The 18,174-nt window shown below is 43.0% G+C and overlaps 1 protein-coding gene across 1 annotated transcript in view; it reads right to left on the reverse strand.

The window, feature by feature from the left end:
- Positions 1 to 16,646, reverse strand: part of LOC145423009 (protein NLRC3-like) — a 192,825-nt gene extending 176,179 nt beyond the window's left edge. Inside the window, exons 1-5 of the mRNA XM_080295055.1 lie at positions 16,595 to 16,646; positions 10,530 to 12,345; positions 8,843 to 9,019; positions 6,375 to 6,551; positions 437 to 610 (exon numbers count right to left, since the gene is read on the reverse strand). Of these exons, the coding sequence (XP_080151181.1) occupies positions 437 to 610; positions 6,375 to 6,551; positions 8,843 to 9,019; positions 10,530 to 12,345; positions 16,595 to 16,646 (2,396 nt within the window). The remainder of the gene's footprint in view (positions 1 to 436; positions 611 to 6,374; positions 6,552 to 8,842; positions 9,020 to 10,529; positions 12,346 to 16,594) is intronic.
- Between the last annotated feature and the right edge of the window lie 1,528 nt (positions 16,647 to 18,174).

Below are 18,174 nucleotides of genomic sequence, written 5' to 3' on the forward strand. Positions count from 1 at the left end.
GGTGTGTCCACTCTGAGCTCTGTAGGAACCCCAACAACAAGCCCAACAATCCAGATGGACGGTTCCAGCTGTTAACTGGAGGAATTCCATCCAAACATCTGCTCTCACTAAATTCTTCCTCACCTACAGACTGTGTTCTTCACTGCTTTAAACTTGGAAATGAATGCAGTCATTGGTCTGCGTGCTGCTTTGTTCAGAGAGCTGATTGGCTGTTGACAGCGTTTGATCAGAGCGTGTCAGCCGTTACCATAGTGACCATAAAGGTCAGAAACAGGAAGTGTTTGTGTCCAATCCTGAAGCCTGTCACCATTCTCCTCTCACAGCTTCACTGAGAAGCTGCAGCTTTACAGGAAACACTGGATCTTTGTTTCATACTGACTGTGTTTAGTACAATACTGCTGACAGCACCACCCACTCACTCCATCACTCTACTTACTCCAGAGTCTCCAGTCTGTAGTCTGGACTCTGCTGAAGATCAGACAGCTGCTTCACATCTGGATCCTTCAGGTTGTTTCCTCTCAGGTCCAGCTCTCTCAGATGGGAGGGGTTGGACTTCAGTGCTGCTGCCAGATAATCACAGCTGATCTTTGACAAACCACAGCTCATCAATCTGTATAAAGAATGAAAGATGTAAGTTTATTAGACAAAGTGTGAGCTTGAAATCATTCAGTGTTTCATCATCTGTTCAGAGCTGAAGAAGGTTCAGAATGTAGAAGTTTAGAAAATGGAAACTCCAAACAGCTGAAGCCAACAGGAAGCAGCTTCAAACAGGAAACTGTGCAGAGTTTCAGACTATATGTCCTGATGCAGCCAGTTGGATTTTGGAGATTTGAATCTCTGTTCTGTGACTAAGTCCTTGAATCATTTCTTCCAGTTGGTCCAACAAGACAGACTAAGTGTTGGACATGTGTTGTGGCTCCATTAGGGGAGCTTCTAAATGTGATGTGATGGCCCCTCTGGGTCTGTCAGGTCACAGGACTGAAGAGAGCTCAAACTGGGCACACAGTTGTTCCAGTCTGGACCAAAGACTCTATACTGGGACTGAGGGACTGCTTTGACTGCACCCACTGGGACTTTTTAAAGGCTCATGTTCTCACTTAGATCATCGATTTCTACTTACATTTCTTTCTGGGAAAAATGGGGATTACTTTGGAAACAGGAAGTATTTTCCCCAATAAGCAGCCCTGGATTAGTAAATCACTCCAACATGTTCTCAGGCAGAAGAAGCTGTCTTGTTATGAGGGAGAGAAGAAAAAGATTGAGGCACAGAAACTTGTTGAAAGAGAGATAAAGCAGCTAAAATCAGGTGTAAAAGTAAAGCAGAGGATGAGCTGAATAAAGGACACTCAAGGCTGGCTTGGAAAGGAATGAAGTCCATGGTGGGGATGCAGGACAAGGAGCAAAGATGAATGTGATGCTGAATCAGCAGAAGACTTGGACTCATTGGATTCCAGCTTTGATATCATTGATTTCAATGAAGAGCTTTGTGATTGTAGCAAAGGGCTGGTAGCTCTGAGAGTCCCACTGATGAGGTGTTTGTGTGGAAATCTCTTAGTGGGACCAAAGAGAGAAAAAGCCCTGGTCCTGATGCTGTGGGAGGGAAATGATTGAAGTGTGCTGTGAGGAACTGACTGGGAGATCTTCACACATTTTCCAGTCCTCCTTGGAACAACAGGAAGTTCCCAGCATATGGAAACAAAGGTTAAGTGTCCTATGGCACTCAGTGATGATGGTGCTGTAGCCCCACCACCTCCACCTCTTTGTAAAGGAACTAACTGTAATCTGAAGCTTCAAATGGAACTAAGACTTCCTCCACTAGGTGGCAGTGTCTGATGAGAAAGTGTTAGTGGAGCTGGCCTGGAGTCAGAAACAGGAAGATGCAGGATTTGGGCTGAAATGGGGAAAAGTGGTTGGCACTAGTGCCTTAAAGCAAGAAGGTTGTAGGTTGAAGCTTGTTGGCCTTTCTGTGGAGGTTGGATGTTCTCCCACAGTCCAATGAAATGCTGCTTAGGTTCATTGGTGCTTCTAAATTGGCTGTAGGTGTGGATGTGAGAGAGTGCTTCTCTGTCTCTCTCTGTTGGCCCTGTGATGGACTGCTCACCTGTGCAGGTGGACCACGCCTCTTGCCCTATGACAGCTAGGGCACAGGCTGCAGCCCTGTGAGCCTAAGCTGAATAAACAGTTAGCAAAAATGATCCATAGATGGCCTGAAATCCCCCAGTTAGCAGTTTGGTAGATAGCTATGACATGCTAATCCCATCCAGCAGCTGTATTCTACCTGTAAGCTGATCCCTGTTGAGCCAAAGCACTTTTTCATATACAAATTACAACCTTTAATAGAAACCTATTGGTCAGCATCTTATTAGCCTGCTGTTAGCTTCATTCCACAGAAAACTGAGAGAAACTAACAGAGTTGATAAAGAATAAAGAGAAATGTGCTGATTTAAAGCCTTTGAAGTGCTTCAGATGATCTCTGTCCACTTCTGTCCACTCATTCATTCATGTAAGCTTTCTAATGCAGCTTTGATCTTCACAGTCTGCTTCATGAAACTCATTCTAACCCTGAATGTCAGAGTGTTCCTCTTTCTCTTTCCCATCATTCATGCTGGCAGTGGAGGAGATTTGGATGTTGGACTGTGTTTTGGATGATGTGTGTATGTTTGTGTTGGACTGCTGTCTGTAAAGCAAACGCACATTTTGCTTTGGATTTCAGTGTCAGACAGACTTTAAGGTGGAATGAAGACTTGGAGAGTTTCACAGTGAATTATCCAGTGGAGGATTTTTCTTCTTCTTTGAAGGTTTGAAATGTGAACATTGTTCTGCTGCAGTCAATGGACTAAACCAGAGAAGAAGAAAACAGACTTTACCATGAAGATCCTCAGTGTGGATCAGTATAATATCAGCCTGATGTCTGCAGTTTAGTGTCAGCACAACTTTCACATCATATTCATCTCAGCACAACTAAAACATGCTGACTGACCTCAGAGTTTCAAGTCCACATCCTGGACTCTCCAGGAAACCACACAGATGCTTCACTCCTGAATCCTGCAGCTTGTTGTTGTTGGTCGAAAACCAGGAGTAGTCATTACTCAGGTCCAGCTCTCTCAGATGGGAGGGGTTGGACTTCAGTGCTGCTGCCAGATAATCACAGCTGATCTCTGACAAACCACAGTCCCTCAATCTGTATAAAGAATGAAAGATGTAAGTTTATTAGACAAAGTGTGAGCTTGAAATCATTCAGTGTTTCATCATCTGTTCAGAGCTGAAGAAGGTTCAGAATGTAGAAGTTTAGAAAATGGAAACTCCAAACAGCTGACAGAGTTCATACGCCTTTGTCAGGGTCAAATTCAAGCAAGACCATGTGAAAATTAAAACACATCATCCTAGGTGAACTTAAACACCTTTGTTCCCCTTTTGTTAAGACATAGAAAAGTACACCACACAAAAATACTGCAAAAGGAAACGGTCGCCTTATATACATAGTGTATAAACTCAAAATGCACATTTCACTTCAAATTAAGATTAAGGCTTTGAACAGATCACATAGTTCAGTTCAACATATAAGACTTTAAGAATGCACAAGCATCTACTTAAAATCTATTTAATTTATCCTCCATGATATTATTTTGTACAATTCCAATGTATTTTGTTCATCTCCCTTAAATAAACAGGCAGTCTTAAAGTATGAAATATTCATATACAAACACATATAAATGTGTGTACTGTCTCAGTGGCTGATAGTACCCCACAGGCCTCAGTGTGAGCTTGAAGACATTTATAATGTTTAAGTAGTTTAATGTGCAGGTGCTGACGATAAACACATTTTGAATGAAAGCCGGGGAACTTTGGTAGCACAGAAACAAGTGGCTATTCTTTGTGACTATATGGATCACTCACAATACCATTATTTCACACAAAGGCACCAAATTAATACTCAAAAAAGCTGCAGCAATACACACAAATATAAACAGTACTTGGTGACAACTTTGCTTTTAGCCTTTAACCCTTCTTGACTACTTTTGATGTGGCCTCTATATTTTACCTTTAAAAACAGTTCATCTTGCCAATCTGTTATTTTCTCATTTTGACCAACTGTATCAGCACAATTTATCTAAATTCAGACAAAATTTAAAATACAAGTAGAAAGTGATATTTTGACTGTAAAAACCACACACATGTTTAACGAATCATCTTCATAACTTGAAATGCAAATAGAGATTGTACATTTTTAAAAATACGCACACGTTTTGCAAACAACAAAGTTATATGGTACTATTTACCAAAAAATGCAGCCAAGGCTCAGACGTTTTTCATATAATCATTTCAAACTATTTACAGAACAATCAGGTGTCAAACAATAGTTTGTGTCACTCTAACACATATGAGAACAGCACAGGGATAAACCTGCAGGTCTGACAGCAGGTGTGTCACTCAGCGTTTACACTGCAATCTGCCTTTGTTGGCTTTAAGGCAGCAACTGTGACGATCACTAGTAGAACTGACACACAAAACAAAACAACAGCTACACACTAAATACACAAGACAACAAACTAACTTGAGACCAAACACGGTAAACGTCACAAATCTCTCACGTATCAAAACTCTCTCTCTCTTTCGCTCACTCGCTCTCTCTTGCCGGTCACTCCTAAAACTTCCCCCTTTTGCTAAACAACCAAATGTCATGTTTCCATATCATTTTTGATTGGTCGACATGGTACATTTTCCCACCTATAGGGCTTTGGAGCGTGATGTCACGGGAGATGGGCCATGCCCCCTTCCGCCATGACAGTAGGCCAGCCAAAGGATACCATTTCAGCTATGGATCGTACGTGTTGTGTTGTCGGTTGCAACGTTAGATCACACGATCGTGAAGGCAAGAAGCTGGATAACGGGCTCTCTTTTCATCGTTTTCCATCCTGGAGGCAACGTGAGGGATCCCATGTATCCGATATTACTAAACAAAGACGTCAGGCTTGGATTGCAGCGGTGAGACGAGCGGATATCGAGTTCTCTGCAATCCCCAGCTTTTTGTTGGTTTGCTCACGGCATTTTCTTTCCGGTGAGTTCTAAATTAATTCATATCACTCTTGAAAGGCTTTTAGTGTTATTTTCAACGTGCTGCGGTCATAGATAATGAGATAAAACATGCTAATGTGTGATGCTGCAGAACCACATCATGTCGACTGAGTAGCTTATGATTTGGCATTATTGCAGGCAAACCAGCATATGAAATGGATGTAACAAATCCAGACTGGGAACCAACACTGCACATGGGGCATGACGACATACCTGTATCAGACTCGGACCGGCACTCAAGGCGTACGCAACGGAAGCGAAAAAGAGCACCCATCGGAGGTAAACAACCCCCCCCCCCTCTAAAAACATACTAAATTGCTATCACTGTACACTAATCCGCACATAACTTCCAGATGAATCACACACCTGTCATTGGAATATTGGTGTACATTTACCTTATGTCTAATTTTATCTTACAGGCTTTCGTTATGCAGCTGCAGAGTCTGAAGGTGTGCCCCGTGCAGAAGTGATTGATGAAGATCTGACAGAAGACCAACAGCAAAATCACAATGTCATGGAGGCAGTGGACAGCAGTTGTGTTGGACAAGTGGAGGTTGAGGTAGCAGCTGCAAATGTGGATATACTGAAGAAATGTAAACCTTTTAAAATGATGACAGATTACAAACTCTCAGCTGTGTCTGTAATCAAACCTCTGTAACTTTGCTTCACTTCAGCAGCATCAGCTCATGTTCACATGTTGATTCATGGTTTGCTTCAGTTTTTGATGGACTGCAGAATATTTTGAAGGTTATCTGCTATAAAAAGCCAGAACAGGAAAATCTGCTTCATGTGTTTCTGTTTGATCCTCAGTGACTTTGACACAAAGGCCTCTGCTGTGATGATCACACCTCTGATCAAGTCTCACAGTGTCAGCTTTGTTTTTATACATATGGATATGTGCTGATAAATGATCAGAGTTATAATATTTCCCACTGTCTGCTGTGTGCCGTGACCTTTGACCTGCTAAAGACAGTCAGCTGTGGATTATTCATTGTTGTGTCTGATACTTAGAACTGTGAGGAAGAACACTACACAGTTAATCAGGGTCCCCTCTCTCTGAATCAGGAAAGGTGGGCAGGCCGCGTGTGGGCCGCGGGCCATACGTTGAGTCTCACTGTTTGAAATGTGAACATTGTTCTGCTGCAGTCAATGGACTAAACCAGAGAAGAAGAAAACAGACTTTACCATGAAGATCCTCAGTGTGGATCAGTATAATATCAGCCTGATGTCTGCAGTTTAGTGTCAGCACAACTTTCACATCATATTCATCTCAGCACAACTAAAACATGCTGACTGACCTCAGAGTTTCAAGTCCACATCCTGGACTCTCCAGGAAACCACACAGATGCTTCACTCCTGAATCCTGCAGCTTGTTGTTCAGGCTCAGGTTCAGCTCTCTCAGATGGGAGGGGTTGGACTTCAGTGCTGCTGCCAGATAATCACAGCTGATCTCTGACAAACCACAGTCCATCAATCTGTATAAAGAATGAAAGATGTAAGTTTATTAGACAAAGTGTGAGCTTGAAATCATTCAGTGTTTCATCATCTGTTCAGAGCTGAAGAAGGTTCAGAATGTAGAAGTTTAGAAAATGGAAACTCCAAACAGCTGAAGCCAACAGGAAGCAGCTTCAAACAAACACAACAAGAGAAAAAACTCTGAATGTTTCACATTAAAGTCGTACATTTCTCATAAAAACAGGACAAAGACTTGAAAAAGTCATGTTTTTCCTTCCAGGAACCACAAGGCTTCACTTTTAAAGGTGAAGTGTGAAAGAAATGGACATATTTGAAGTCCAACACCTTTTTCCAGTCACATTATTAAAGCAGACAAACTACAAGCTCATTTTCATTCCAACAAGTCATCTTCTGACCTGGACTAACAACACTGGTCTCTATGTGCAGCTGGCTGTGAGACCAGTGCTCAGGGAGCGTCTACAAAGTGCAACACTGAAAGAACATCACACACTAGCTGTGTCCCAAAACGTCGGCTGCATCCTTCGGAGGACCCGGTATTCGCGGTCTACGTGGGCCGGGTCCTTCAAAGACCGAAAAGGCTGGAAGTGCGAGGCTGTGAAATGGGACGGTCTAGCCTTCAGATTTGCGTCACCGCTGTGTCGGTGGAGTTTAATAAACTCGGCCGTCTGCTCCTTGCTATCTAAAATATAACAGGACACTGGCGTAAATTCTCGACCGTCTCACACTTCTGTTTAATCAGTTTCCTGTTTAACGTTTATTCAGCTGTGTGAAAATCCCGGAGGAACTTTGATCTCAGCCAAACCGATTTACTCCGGAACAAATAAAACACAGAAAAAAGGCAAACAATTACATTTTTAAGTTATCCGGGTGACTTATATATCATGTTTAACCTGAGTAGCGAAAGAGCGGGGTCTGAAAACGATGAAGCCGGGCGTCCGCTGCTCTCGCCGGCTGGAGTGACCATTGAACCCCCCGGCTTGCTAGCGAGCGGGTGGGTAACAGACGTCTCCGAAAACGTCGGCACACTTTTGCAAATATGTGATGTCTTGATAAACCGAGCAGATATTTGAAGTTTACACAGCTACTTTCTCGCCTGAAAATATGTTAAAAGTTTATTTTGTGACCCAGAAAGATTAATAAGAGTAATTTGAAAACTTAGTAGCAGCCGCCATTGTTGGCAGCTGAAATTTGGCTGGGCCGCGCTATGAATTCTGGGATATGGTGGGCCACGAAGGACACACCCGACGAATCCTTCAAATTCGGGGAAATGAAGGACGCATTTGTCGGGCACATTTGAAGGAGTCGACAAATACGGACAGCCTTCATCGCCTGGCTGTGATGTAATCGGCCTTCAAATGCAGCCTCTGGAGGATGCAGCCGACGTTTTGGGACACAGCTACTAATTTGCTTCCATCATCCAACCTGAAGAGGAAACAGAGACGCCTCCCCTTCAAAGTAAAAGCTGCTCCTTTTGGACACAGTATCAAAGAAAGTCTACAGTATAACATAGAAAAGACAGAACAAAGTTTTGGTTGTTTTTAAATTGTGCAGAAATGAAACTACACTAAGCTCAATTATGTGACAGACATTTCATCCCATGTCAGTTTGGCCTCATCCTGGGCCGGATTATCCAGCACACACTCTGACCACAGGTCCATGTTGAGCAGGATGAGCTGCTGGCTAATCTGGAGGCTGTAGCAGCAGCTCACAGTCACAGTGGATTTCCACTCATGAAAAAGCTCTGGCTGCTTCATTTCTCATCTCATATCAGAGACTTTAATGCTTCACTGAAGCTGTACTGTGATGCTTCCATATTCCAGTGAGGCCTCCATAATGATTTCAGCTGTTCTGTACACACACTGTGTGCCCTGTATGGCTCAAAGTCTCTGCAGCCTGTTTTTATCTGCTATCATCAGATCTTCATCATCCTCATTCACATCCCTCACACACTCTACAGCCTCATCAGCACTGACTTCATCTTCACTGACTGATGGAGCACAACATGAACCTGTGGAGGCTGAAACACTGTCCTGTCAAACATCTCCCCGTCACCACTCCACTTCTGTCAGCCTTTAAATGAACCCTGCTCAAGTCTGTCACTTCTGTTTGGAGCCAAAAGGAAAAACTGTTGTTCAGTCGTTTGGAAAGACAACATTTCTGAAAGCACTCAAACTTCTTCACATTTGTCTTCAGACACATCCTGAACATTTAGGAACTAAAGAAAGTTTCAAACATCAATCAAAGACCTGAAATATAGAAAAACAACAACAGCTGCAGTCAGTGAACTCACCTCAGAGTCTCCAATCGACAGTTTGGACTCTCCAGTCCAGCACACAGAAGCTTCACACCTGAATCCTGGAGGCCATCATTCCAACTGATGTCCAGCTGTGTCAGATGGGAGGGGTTGGACTTCAGAGCTGAGGCCACAACTTCACAGTGAGACTCTGAGAGTCCACAGTGAGTCAGTCTGTGATGATAGAAAATATAAAATGTGTTATTATAAAAGCAGAAAATCTGCATTATAAACACAGACTGAATGTATATGAAGACAAAACAGAGTGAGGTCATAATCTGATGAATCTGCTCTTCACATCTGTGCTTCAGCTCCTCTTACTGTGTTTGACATGACACAACGATTGAGTCTCTCTCAGACCTGCAGACTTTTAATGAGAATCTTTGTTTGGCTTTAATCTGCAGATGAAGGAGGAAGATGGTGTCACATTTAGGCTTACATAATGTCCACAGTCTGTCACTGAGATCTGATCCAGAGTCAGAGTGAAGACACACATTTGGACTGTTTCCTGTTTTGACTCCAGAACATTTTGAATGAGTTCAGCTCAGTGAAGAGTTCCAGCTGGAAAGATGATCTCTGTTTGCTACCTGCTGTCAGGTACGACTGTTCACGTCCACACGCAGGAAAAACCTGCTGACTGTTACCAAACGGAGCAGAAATCTCATCACTGGACAATAATGATGAATGAACTCAGAGCTGCTGATATCAGATCTGATTTCAGGGGAACTAAACACAGAAATGATTGGCTCATTTTAGCTTTCTGAGCCATTATCTGCTGGTGTGTCGCTAGTTGGCAGAAAATGATTTGTATTCCTGTTCAGGGCTTCAGTGTTTATGAGTCCAGATCCAGGTGACAGCAAGTCAAAATGATGTTACCTGTCTGTGTCCAGCAGCAGCCTGTATTCACTTTGAATATTGTTATAACCTGACATGGATCAGTTTGTCTTTGATTGGTTTGTAAATGTCACTGTTTCCATTGGACCTGAGTGACGTACAAAGACAGAGAGGGAGAGAAAGGAGAGAGAGGATGGAGACAGCAAAGAGAGAGCAAACACAAACAGGTGAGAGTGGACAGGTGACCAAGGTCAGCAACCAATCAGAGAGCTTCTGTTTGACCCACAGTCACTGATGATGACTGCACATAACCAAGCAGTGTGTTACTCTGATATCAAATATGGATCCTGCTCTTATAATAATGATCATCAGATGATATTATTGTGTTATTTTGTAGCTGAATACGATGTTTGTGTGATTATCAGTGAAAGAAGCAGTGAGGAGGATGGAGAGAGAGAGAGGACAGAGGCTGAAGTTAGAAACACTAAAAGGATTTTTCATGGATTTCATGGATGATTTGAGTGATTTCCAGCAGGACACTTAAACATGTCAGTGGACGTCCTAAAGAACATATTCACTGATATGAAACGTGTCATTGAACAGGATTAATATCAGTGGAAACATGGTGGAAACAGCTGTGACTGCATGGATGTGACACACTTCAAATCTGTTCTCCACTCTTGGATTTGGGATCCATGGAGCTGCTGCTGAGTCTGTACAATAAAGGAATGGTGTGGAAGGTTGCAGCGTACGGACACAAACACTTTGTGGTTACAATCTGATTTTATTTTCAAAATTAAACTACTAACCTACACTGATCAATGATGTTAATGATCACATCTGGACTCACCCAGCCTTTCTGCAGTTCCTCACAGCTGGAATCAGTCTCTGTCGTCCCGGCACTGATGCTTTGTACTTCTGCAGGTCCAACTCATCCAGAACCTCCTCTGACATCTGCAGCATGAAGGCCAGAGCTGAGCACTGGATCTCAGAGAGTTTCTTCTCTGATCTGTTCTCTGACTTCAGGAACTCTTGGATCTCCTGATGTACTGAGAGGTCGTTCATCTCCATCAGACAGTGGAAGATGTTGATGCTTCTGTCAGGAGAGATTTTATCACTGTTCATCTCCTTCAGGTTGTTGATGACTCTCTGGATGGTTCCTGGACTGATCTCTGTCTGACCCAGCAGACCTACTAAGAGTCTCTGGTTGGACTCCAGACAGAGGCCATGAAGGAAGCGAACAAACAGGTCCAGGTGGCCATTTTTACTCTGGAGGGATTTAGACATGACTCGTTTAAGGAAATCACCCAGTAAGGACGTGTTGAATATATATCCCAAAAAGTTCTTCAGCACCTTTGTCTTCCTGTTGGTGTGACAGTGGAACATGTAGACTGCAGCCAGAAACTCCTGAATGCTCAGATGAACAAAGCAGTAGACTGGTTTCTGGAAGATCACACACTCTCTTTTGAAGATCTCTGTACAAACTCCTGAGTACACCGAGGCCTCTGTCACATCCAGACCACACTGCTCCAGGTCTTCTTGGTAGAACATGATGTTTCCTTTCTCCAGATGTTCAAACGCCAGCCTCCCCAGCTTCAGAAGAACTTCCCTGTCAGCCTCCGTCAGCTCCTGTGGACTCGTCTCATGTCCCTCATGGTACTTGTTCTTCTTCCTCTTTGTCTGAACCAGCAGGAAGTGTGAGTACATGTCAGTCAGGGTCTTGGGCAGCTCTCCTCTCTGCTCTGTAGTCAACATGTGCTCCAGAACTGTAGCAGTGATCCAGCAGAAGACTGGGATACTACACATGATGTGGAGGTTCCTGGATGTCTTCATGTGGGAGATGATTCTGCTGGACAGCTCTTCATCACTGAATCTCCTCCTGAAGTACTCCTCCTTCTGGGCGTCAGTGAAGCCTCGTACTTCTGTTAGCCTGTCAACACATGTAGGAGGGATCTGATTGGCTGCTGCGGGTCGGGAAGTTATCCAGACGAGAGCCGAGGGAAGCAGATTCCCCTGGATGAGGTTTGTCAGCAGCTGGCTGACTGATGACTTCTGTGTGACATCAGACAGCAGCTTCCTGTTGGTGAAATCCAATGAAAGTCTGCTTTCATCCAGGCCGTCAAAGATGAACAAAAGCTGAGAGACAGCCAGCTTCTCTGCTGTGACCTTCTGTAATGTTGGATGGAAAACATGGAGCAGCTCCAGAAGACTGTACTGCTCATCTCTGATCAGGTTCAGCTCCCTGAATGAAAGCAGAACCACCACACTGACATGTTGGTTCTCCAAGCCCTCTGCCCAGTCCAGAGTGAACTTCTGCACTGAGAAGGTTTTTCCAACACCAGCCACGCCGTTGGTCAGAACCACTCTGATGGGTCTCTGTTGGTCAGGTAAGGCTTTAAAGATGTCCTGGCACCTGATTGGAGCGTCATGGAGGGCGTCCATCTTGGAAGCTGTCTCCAGCTGCCTCACCTCATGTTGGGTATGAACCTCTTCACTCTGTCCCTCTGTGATGTAGAGCTCAGTGTAGATCCTGTTGAGGAGGGTTCTACTTCCTGTTTCATCACTTCCTTCAGTCACACGTTCACATCTCCTCCTCAGACTGATCTTATGTTCATCTAAAACCTCCTGCAGACCAACATCTGCTGAAAGAAAGAAAAACAATGAGACTAAAGAGAAAGAAAACTCTTCAATGTCTGAACAACACAAGAAGTCCAGTTTTCAGAAATGAGTCCATCAGCAGACAGATGTTCAGTCTTACTTTGTACACAGCTGCTCTGACTGGCTGTCTGCAGTCCAGCTCTGCTTCTGGATCTTTCTCCACACTGTGCAGAAGCTCTGATGGTGACACAGAAAAGTCACAGTGGAGATACTTCTGTCCACCTTTGATTAGACTCATTATAAAAAGGAAACAAAGTTTGAACACAGTCATGTTTCCAGTTCACTGACTTACATTTATTCCATGGACACTCACTCTAACCTGAAGCACAGCTACAACCCAACATTGTTGAGGCCTCATCTCCTCCTTTCCTGACTGTAGAGGTTAAATATGCAACAACCGACAAATAAAAGAATTTGGTTCATTTCAAAGAAATTCACACGGTGACCAAGTAAAGTAACCGTAGTAAAGGAGACAACATCCCGTTGATGGTGGGATTATTTGAAAGATTTGCTTTGGTCACGTCACCAAATGCAGTTGAACCACCCGTGGATCCATGTTTGACCATTCTACCACTCTGAGCTCTGCTTTTGAATCATTTTATTATTATCATCATTCATTTATTCATTCTTTGGAGGGGGGCTATTTCCTAATGCCGCCCTAATAAGCTGATGTTCAAGGGGAAATATAACAGAAACTCTTTCAGTGTTATTCATTAATAAATTAACAGATAAACTGTGAAGAAGAAAAAAACTGAGATTTAAAGGAGAGAGTGAGAAACTTGATCATCCATCCTCATAATACATGTTTATCAGTATCTGCTGTGACCATACTGCAGTAATAACTACAAGTCTACATTTCTGTGACTGTTGATCAATCACAGCAGGAATCTGAGCTCATCTCTGCACACAGAGCAGCTTCAGCTCTGGGATAAACTGCTCGCTTCACGTCCTTCTCAGCTCACAGACACTCATCCTGATATTTTCCTTTAACATTTGATGGTATAATTCATCTGAGTTTACACTTTATCTGCATAAATACAGAAAAACAGACCCAAACACCAGAAACCATCAGTTTCACCATGTAGAATATATTGTTGTTTCCTTGCTTTTAATTCAGAGAAAAACTCTGATTTGGATTTTCTCTGTTCTCTTTGCCACAGCCCATCCCAGCAGCAGCTGAAGCAGCTGACTGTCACAACACTGAATAACACTTTAGGAGGAACGTCTTGATGCATTCTTAATCATCCAGGAAAGTAAATCTCCAAAAGTTGATTCTGTTCATCTGGACGTAGAGTAAATGTGGTTATCCCAGCTGGACTTTTGTCAAAGCTGGGATAACCACATTTACCAGCCGCTGCTTAAGCAAAAACCTGTAGTGATCCCGTACGTGTCAGGAGTATCGGAGCAGTTGAGACAGATTTTTTCTAAACACCGGGTCTCTGTGGCTTTTAAACCCCAAAACACGCTGCGCCAAAAACTGGTCCACCCCAAGGATCAGAGTAACAGAGTAACATAGTGTACGCTGCTAAGTGCAGGAGGATTGCCAGGATTTATATATCGGGGAAACCAAACAACCTTTGGCTACAACACAGAAGAGCCACCTCGTCAGGCCAGGACTCTGCAGTCTATTTACACCTGCAGGCCAGTGGACACTCTTTCAATGATGAGGATGTAAAATCCTGGACAGGGAGGAACGCTGGTTTGAGGGCGGAGTCAAGGAGGCCATTTACGTGAAAAGGGAAAGACCATCTCTGAATGGAGGAGGGGGCCTAAGGGTACATCTGTCACCATCTTACATGCTGTGATTGCAGCCATTCCCCAACTCTCTGTGAATGGGACTCATGACCATTGATCAGTGGTTGTTGATCAATGGTCATGAGTCCCATTCACAGATTCACACACAAATTTGCATAATTAAGATTAAGGAACTGACCTCCCAGCCCATTGTTCCTTCAGTGGGCTGGTTTCAGTTATTATTCAAATGTCCTGTTTATAAGATTGAATCCTGCAGTCAGCTGAGACTGAAGGAGTCACCTGGATGAGAGACGAAATGTTTCTCCAACAAAACGCTACGTCCAGATGAACAGAATCAACTTTTGGAGAAAGTTGAATCAGTATTTCAGCTTTAAGAGGGTATTTTAACACAAACATCAGTCCTTCTACTTAAGTATGTTTGAAACTTTGTTTACGCCTAAATTAACTTTACTGTTAACGAGTTTTCATGTTTCTGTAATCCACCAGTGTGCTCATGCTTTTTTAAGTGAAAACATATTTTTAATGATCAAATATAATTATGTTTGTTATTTGTGGATTTTAAATGTCCTTGACAGAGACAGATGATGATCATTATCCTGCACTGTGCTCTCAGGTTTGGTCGAGCTAGCACAAAGAATGGCTATGTTGAACTTCCTCCTGGGATCTACACTAAGAAGTGAGTCCAACATTAGCAGGGTCTCTTTCCTTTATCTGATTCACTTTAGCATTCACAGTCACGTGAAGCTTGTTATTAACTCGATAAGTCAACCCAGGGTTTCAGCTGAGCGCTCACATGAAACATGGCAGCATCTGATCAATCATATTCATGGAGACGTGTATCAGCAACAGAGCAGCTGAGTTTGCAGAAGGAAGTCAAACTAAACCACAGGAACAATATGAGGAGATTACACACATAATAAAATACTAGCAGTAACACAGCTGCTGCAGACAAATCAGTCATGTGATCGTGTGTGAGAGGAGAAGGACTGTAAAGGAGTTTGGTGTTAAAAGCTCTGTATGAATGTGGGAGACTTTGAAGGGCTTTAAAAAGGCCAATATAAAATAAAAGGCAGCAAAATTGCTGAGTGTGAAAGTCACCAGACTTATCAGACCTCTGTGATTAAGACCTGTAAGAACACCTGTTTGTACTTGTTGGCATTATATCAAACACACACGTATATTAAGCCTTTGTTTGAACTCTGGTTGAATTTGTTACTTTCAGACTGTGAAACATCACAGAGGCTGCAGCTGCAGATCTTTTATTCACCTGGAAATTTACTTTAAATGTTAGATGGAAAATGTATTGCTCAGTTTCACCAAAGTAAGAACAAGAATCCATAAACCTTCATAAAGACAAACATCTCCCAGAACATTGAGCTGCTGAAGTGTCACTGAAGGGAAAAACTATTTGTCCTCCTCCATCCAGCAACACCTGAAACACCTGAGTGGAAGCTCCTCCCTACACTGTGTTTGAAGCAAAGCACAAAGGAGACACCTGCTGGAGCAGCTGGAGTCCTACAGACACTCAGCCTCTTCACTACACAAACACCTCCTACAACATCCACTCTTTCCACTCTGACTGCTGTGTTTGTGGAAACACTCCAACACACACCGCTTCACATACCAACATAGAAATGTGTGAAAAAGAGCTGAGCTGATATTAAACATGAGGATTTATTCAGAAATACAGAGTCAGGAACAACATCTAGACACACATTACCTCTCAGCAGCAGAAGAACAGCCTTTAAAGTTTATATCAAAAACCTTCGACTCGTTGCTCTTTAAGGAAACACAGCTGGGTTCAGGTCCAGGAGATTCTGGCCTCTTATTGATCCTAAAAGAAAAAGAATAAATGTCACAGCTTCATGAGACAGGAAGGAAAAACTGGAAATATTAAATTAAAGACATGATGAACAATCTCATAAAAATAATGTACTTACTCTTTGTCACATAACAGTCTTTTGTTAAAGTTTACACCAATATACTTCGACTCGTTGCTCTTTAAGGAAACACAGCTGGGTTCAGGTCCAGGCTCTGGATTAGTTTCAGGGTTATGTCCAGCTGAGCCTGGTACGCCCCACAGCTCTGGGCTTTAAAACAACACACACAGAGGTATGAGTGTGAATAATGATGGAGCAGTGATGTGAGTGCTGAGCTGTGACATGGAGAAGAGTCATGGACAGTTAGAGATGGTCATCTCACCTCTGAGCTTTGGTCTGGCTCTCATGTTCCCCACACAGAGTGCTTTTAGAGGGAGGGACTCCCTCCTCTCTGTCCTCACACTGATCCATGCTGCTCAGTTCACATCAGCTCACACACACTTTCTACCTTCACCTGCAGAGGAAACACAAATCATTCATGTGCACATCAACTGAGAGCTGCAGAGGTCGTGTCTGATGTGTTGGACTAACATCCATCTGAGACACAGCCTTCATCAGTTCACTACAAAAAGTGTCACAGAGCCCAGTTCAGCCTCCAAATCCTCCATTACTGTAGTCCTACAAAGCAGCAGGTCAAACATGGCTGCAGAGAGCAGCTTTATGTCAGTAACCATGTCCAGGACCGAGCTGACTGCTTACAGAGTTCATACTCTAACTGCTAGCTGCTCTGCTAGCTAAGCTAACTCAGTAACAGTGACTCTGACAGCAGTTACTGTGGAACAGCGGCCGAGCTCAGGACACATTCAGTGTGTTTAGTCTGAGTCCTGGACTCTGATTCAATGGATTCAATCCAGCTCAGAGTTTCATGTGTTCATCAGAATAAAATACATGTACTAATATAACAGAAGTAATGCTCTGAATGCAGGACTGTAATGGAGGATAAATAAGGTTTTTACAGCCTGAAAGAAACATTCAGTTCATATATTTGTAGACAGTGAAGCAGCTTTTAATACTGCAGCTGTTTCCTTCACCTGTGTGTGTGTGAGCCACACCTTCATGTGCTGCTTTAGAAATATGTGGTCTGACTGCTCAGACTGAGTCTAGGAGGAAAGTTCACACGCTGGAGAAAGTTTTGTTCCTAACTTTGTCAGAGTTCGGCTCCAAAGACAAAGAAGACGGAGCTCACAGTCTGTAGATGGTCCTCAGTGTGTGTGTGAAGCCAAGAGAGCACACAGGAGTGTGTTTATGTCAGCAAATCAGTGTGTGAAGAGTCTGAGGGAGTGTGTGAATGAGACTAAACACTGAAACCAACAGTCCAAGAAAAGCGTCTGGACTTCTTTAAGTTTAACTTAAAGAAGTCCAGACGCTTTTCTTTTTGTCTCCATAATGTCTCCATAATGCTGCAATGTTATCTGCCCCAGAAACACTGTGCAGAAGCTCTGATGGTGACACAGAAAAGTCACAGTGGAGATACTTCTGTCCACCTTTGATTAGACTCATTATAAAAAGGAAAACAAAGTTTGAACACAGTCATGTTTCCAGTTCACTGACTTACATTTATTCCATGGACACTCACTCTAACCTGAAGCACAGCTACAACCCAACATTGTTGAGGCCTCATCTCCTCCTTTCCTGACTGTAGAGGTTAAATATGCAACAACCAACAAATAAAAGAATTTGGTTCATTTCAAAGAAATTCACACGGCGACCAAGTAAAGTAACCGTAGTAAAGGAGACAACATCCCGTTGATGGTGGGATTATTTGAAAGATTTGCTTTAGTCACGTCACCAAATGCAGTTGAACCACCCGTGGATCCATGTTTGACCATTCTACCACTCTGAGCTCTGCTTTTGAATCATTTTATTATTATCATCATTCATTGATTCATTCTTTGGAGGGGGGCTATTTCCTAATGCCGCCCTAATAAGCTGATGTTCAAGGGGAAATATAACAGAAACTCTTTCAGTGTTATTCATTAATAAATTAACAGATAAACTGTGAAGAAGAAAAAAACTGAGATTTAAAGGAGAGAGTGAGAAACTTGATCATCATCCTCATAATACATGTTTATCAGTATCTGCTGTGACCATACTGCAGTAATAACTACAAGTCTACATTTCTGTGACTGTTGATCAATCACAGCAGGAATCTGAGCTCATCTCTGCACACAGAGCAGCTTCAGCTCTGGGATAAACTGCTCG

Source organism: Astatotilapia calliptera, chromosome 3 (genome assembly GCF_964374335.1).
Source record: "Astatotilapia calliptera chromosome 3, fAstCal68.1, whole genome shotgun sequence".
Classification (NCBI taxonomy): Eukaryota; Metazoa; Chordata; class Actinopteri; order Cichliformes; family Cichlidae; genus Astatotilapia; species Astatotilapia calliptera.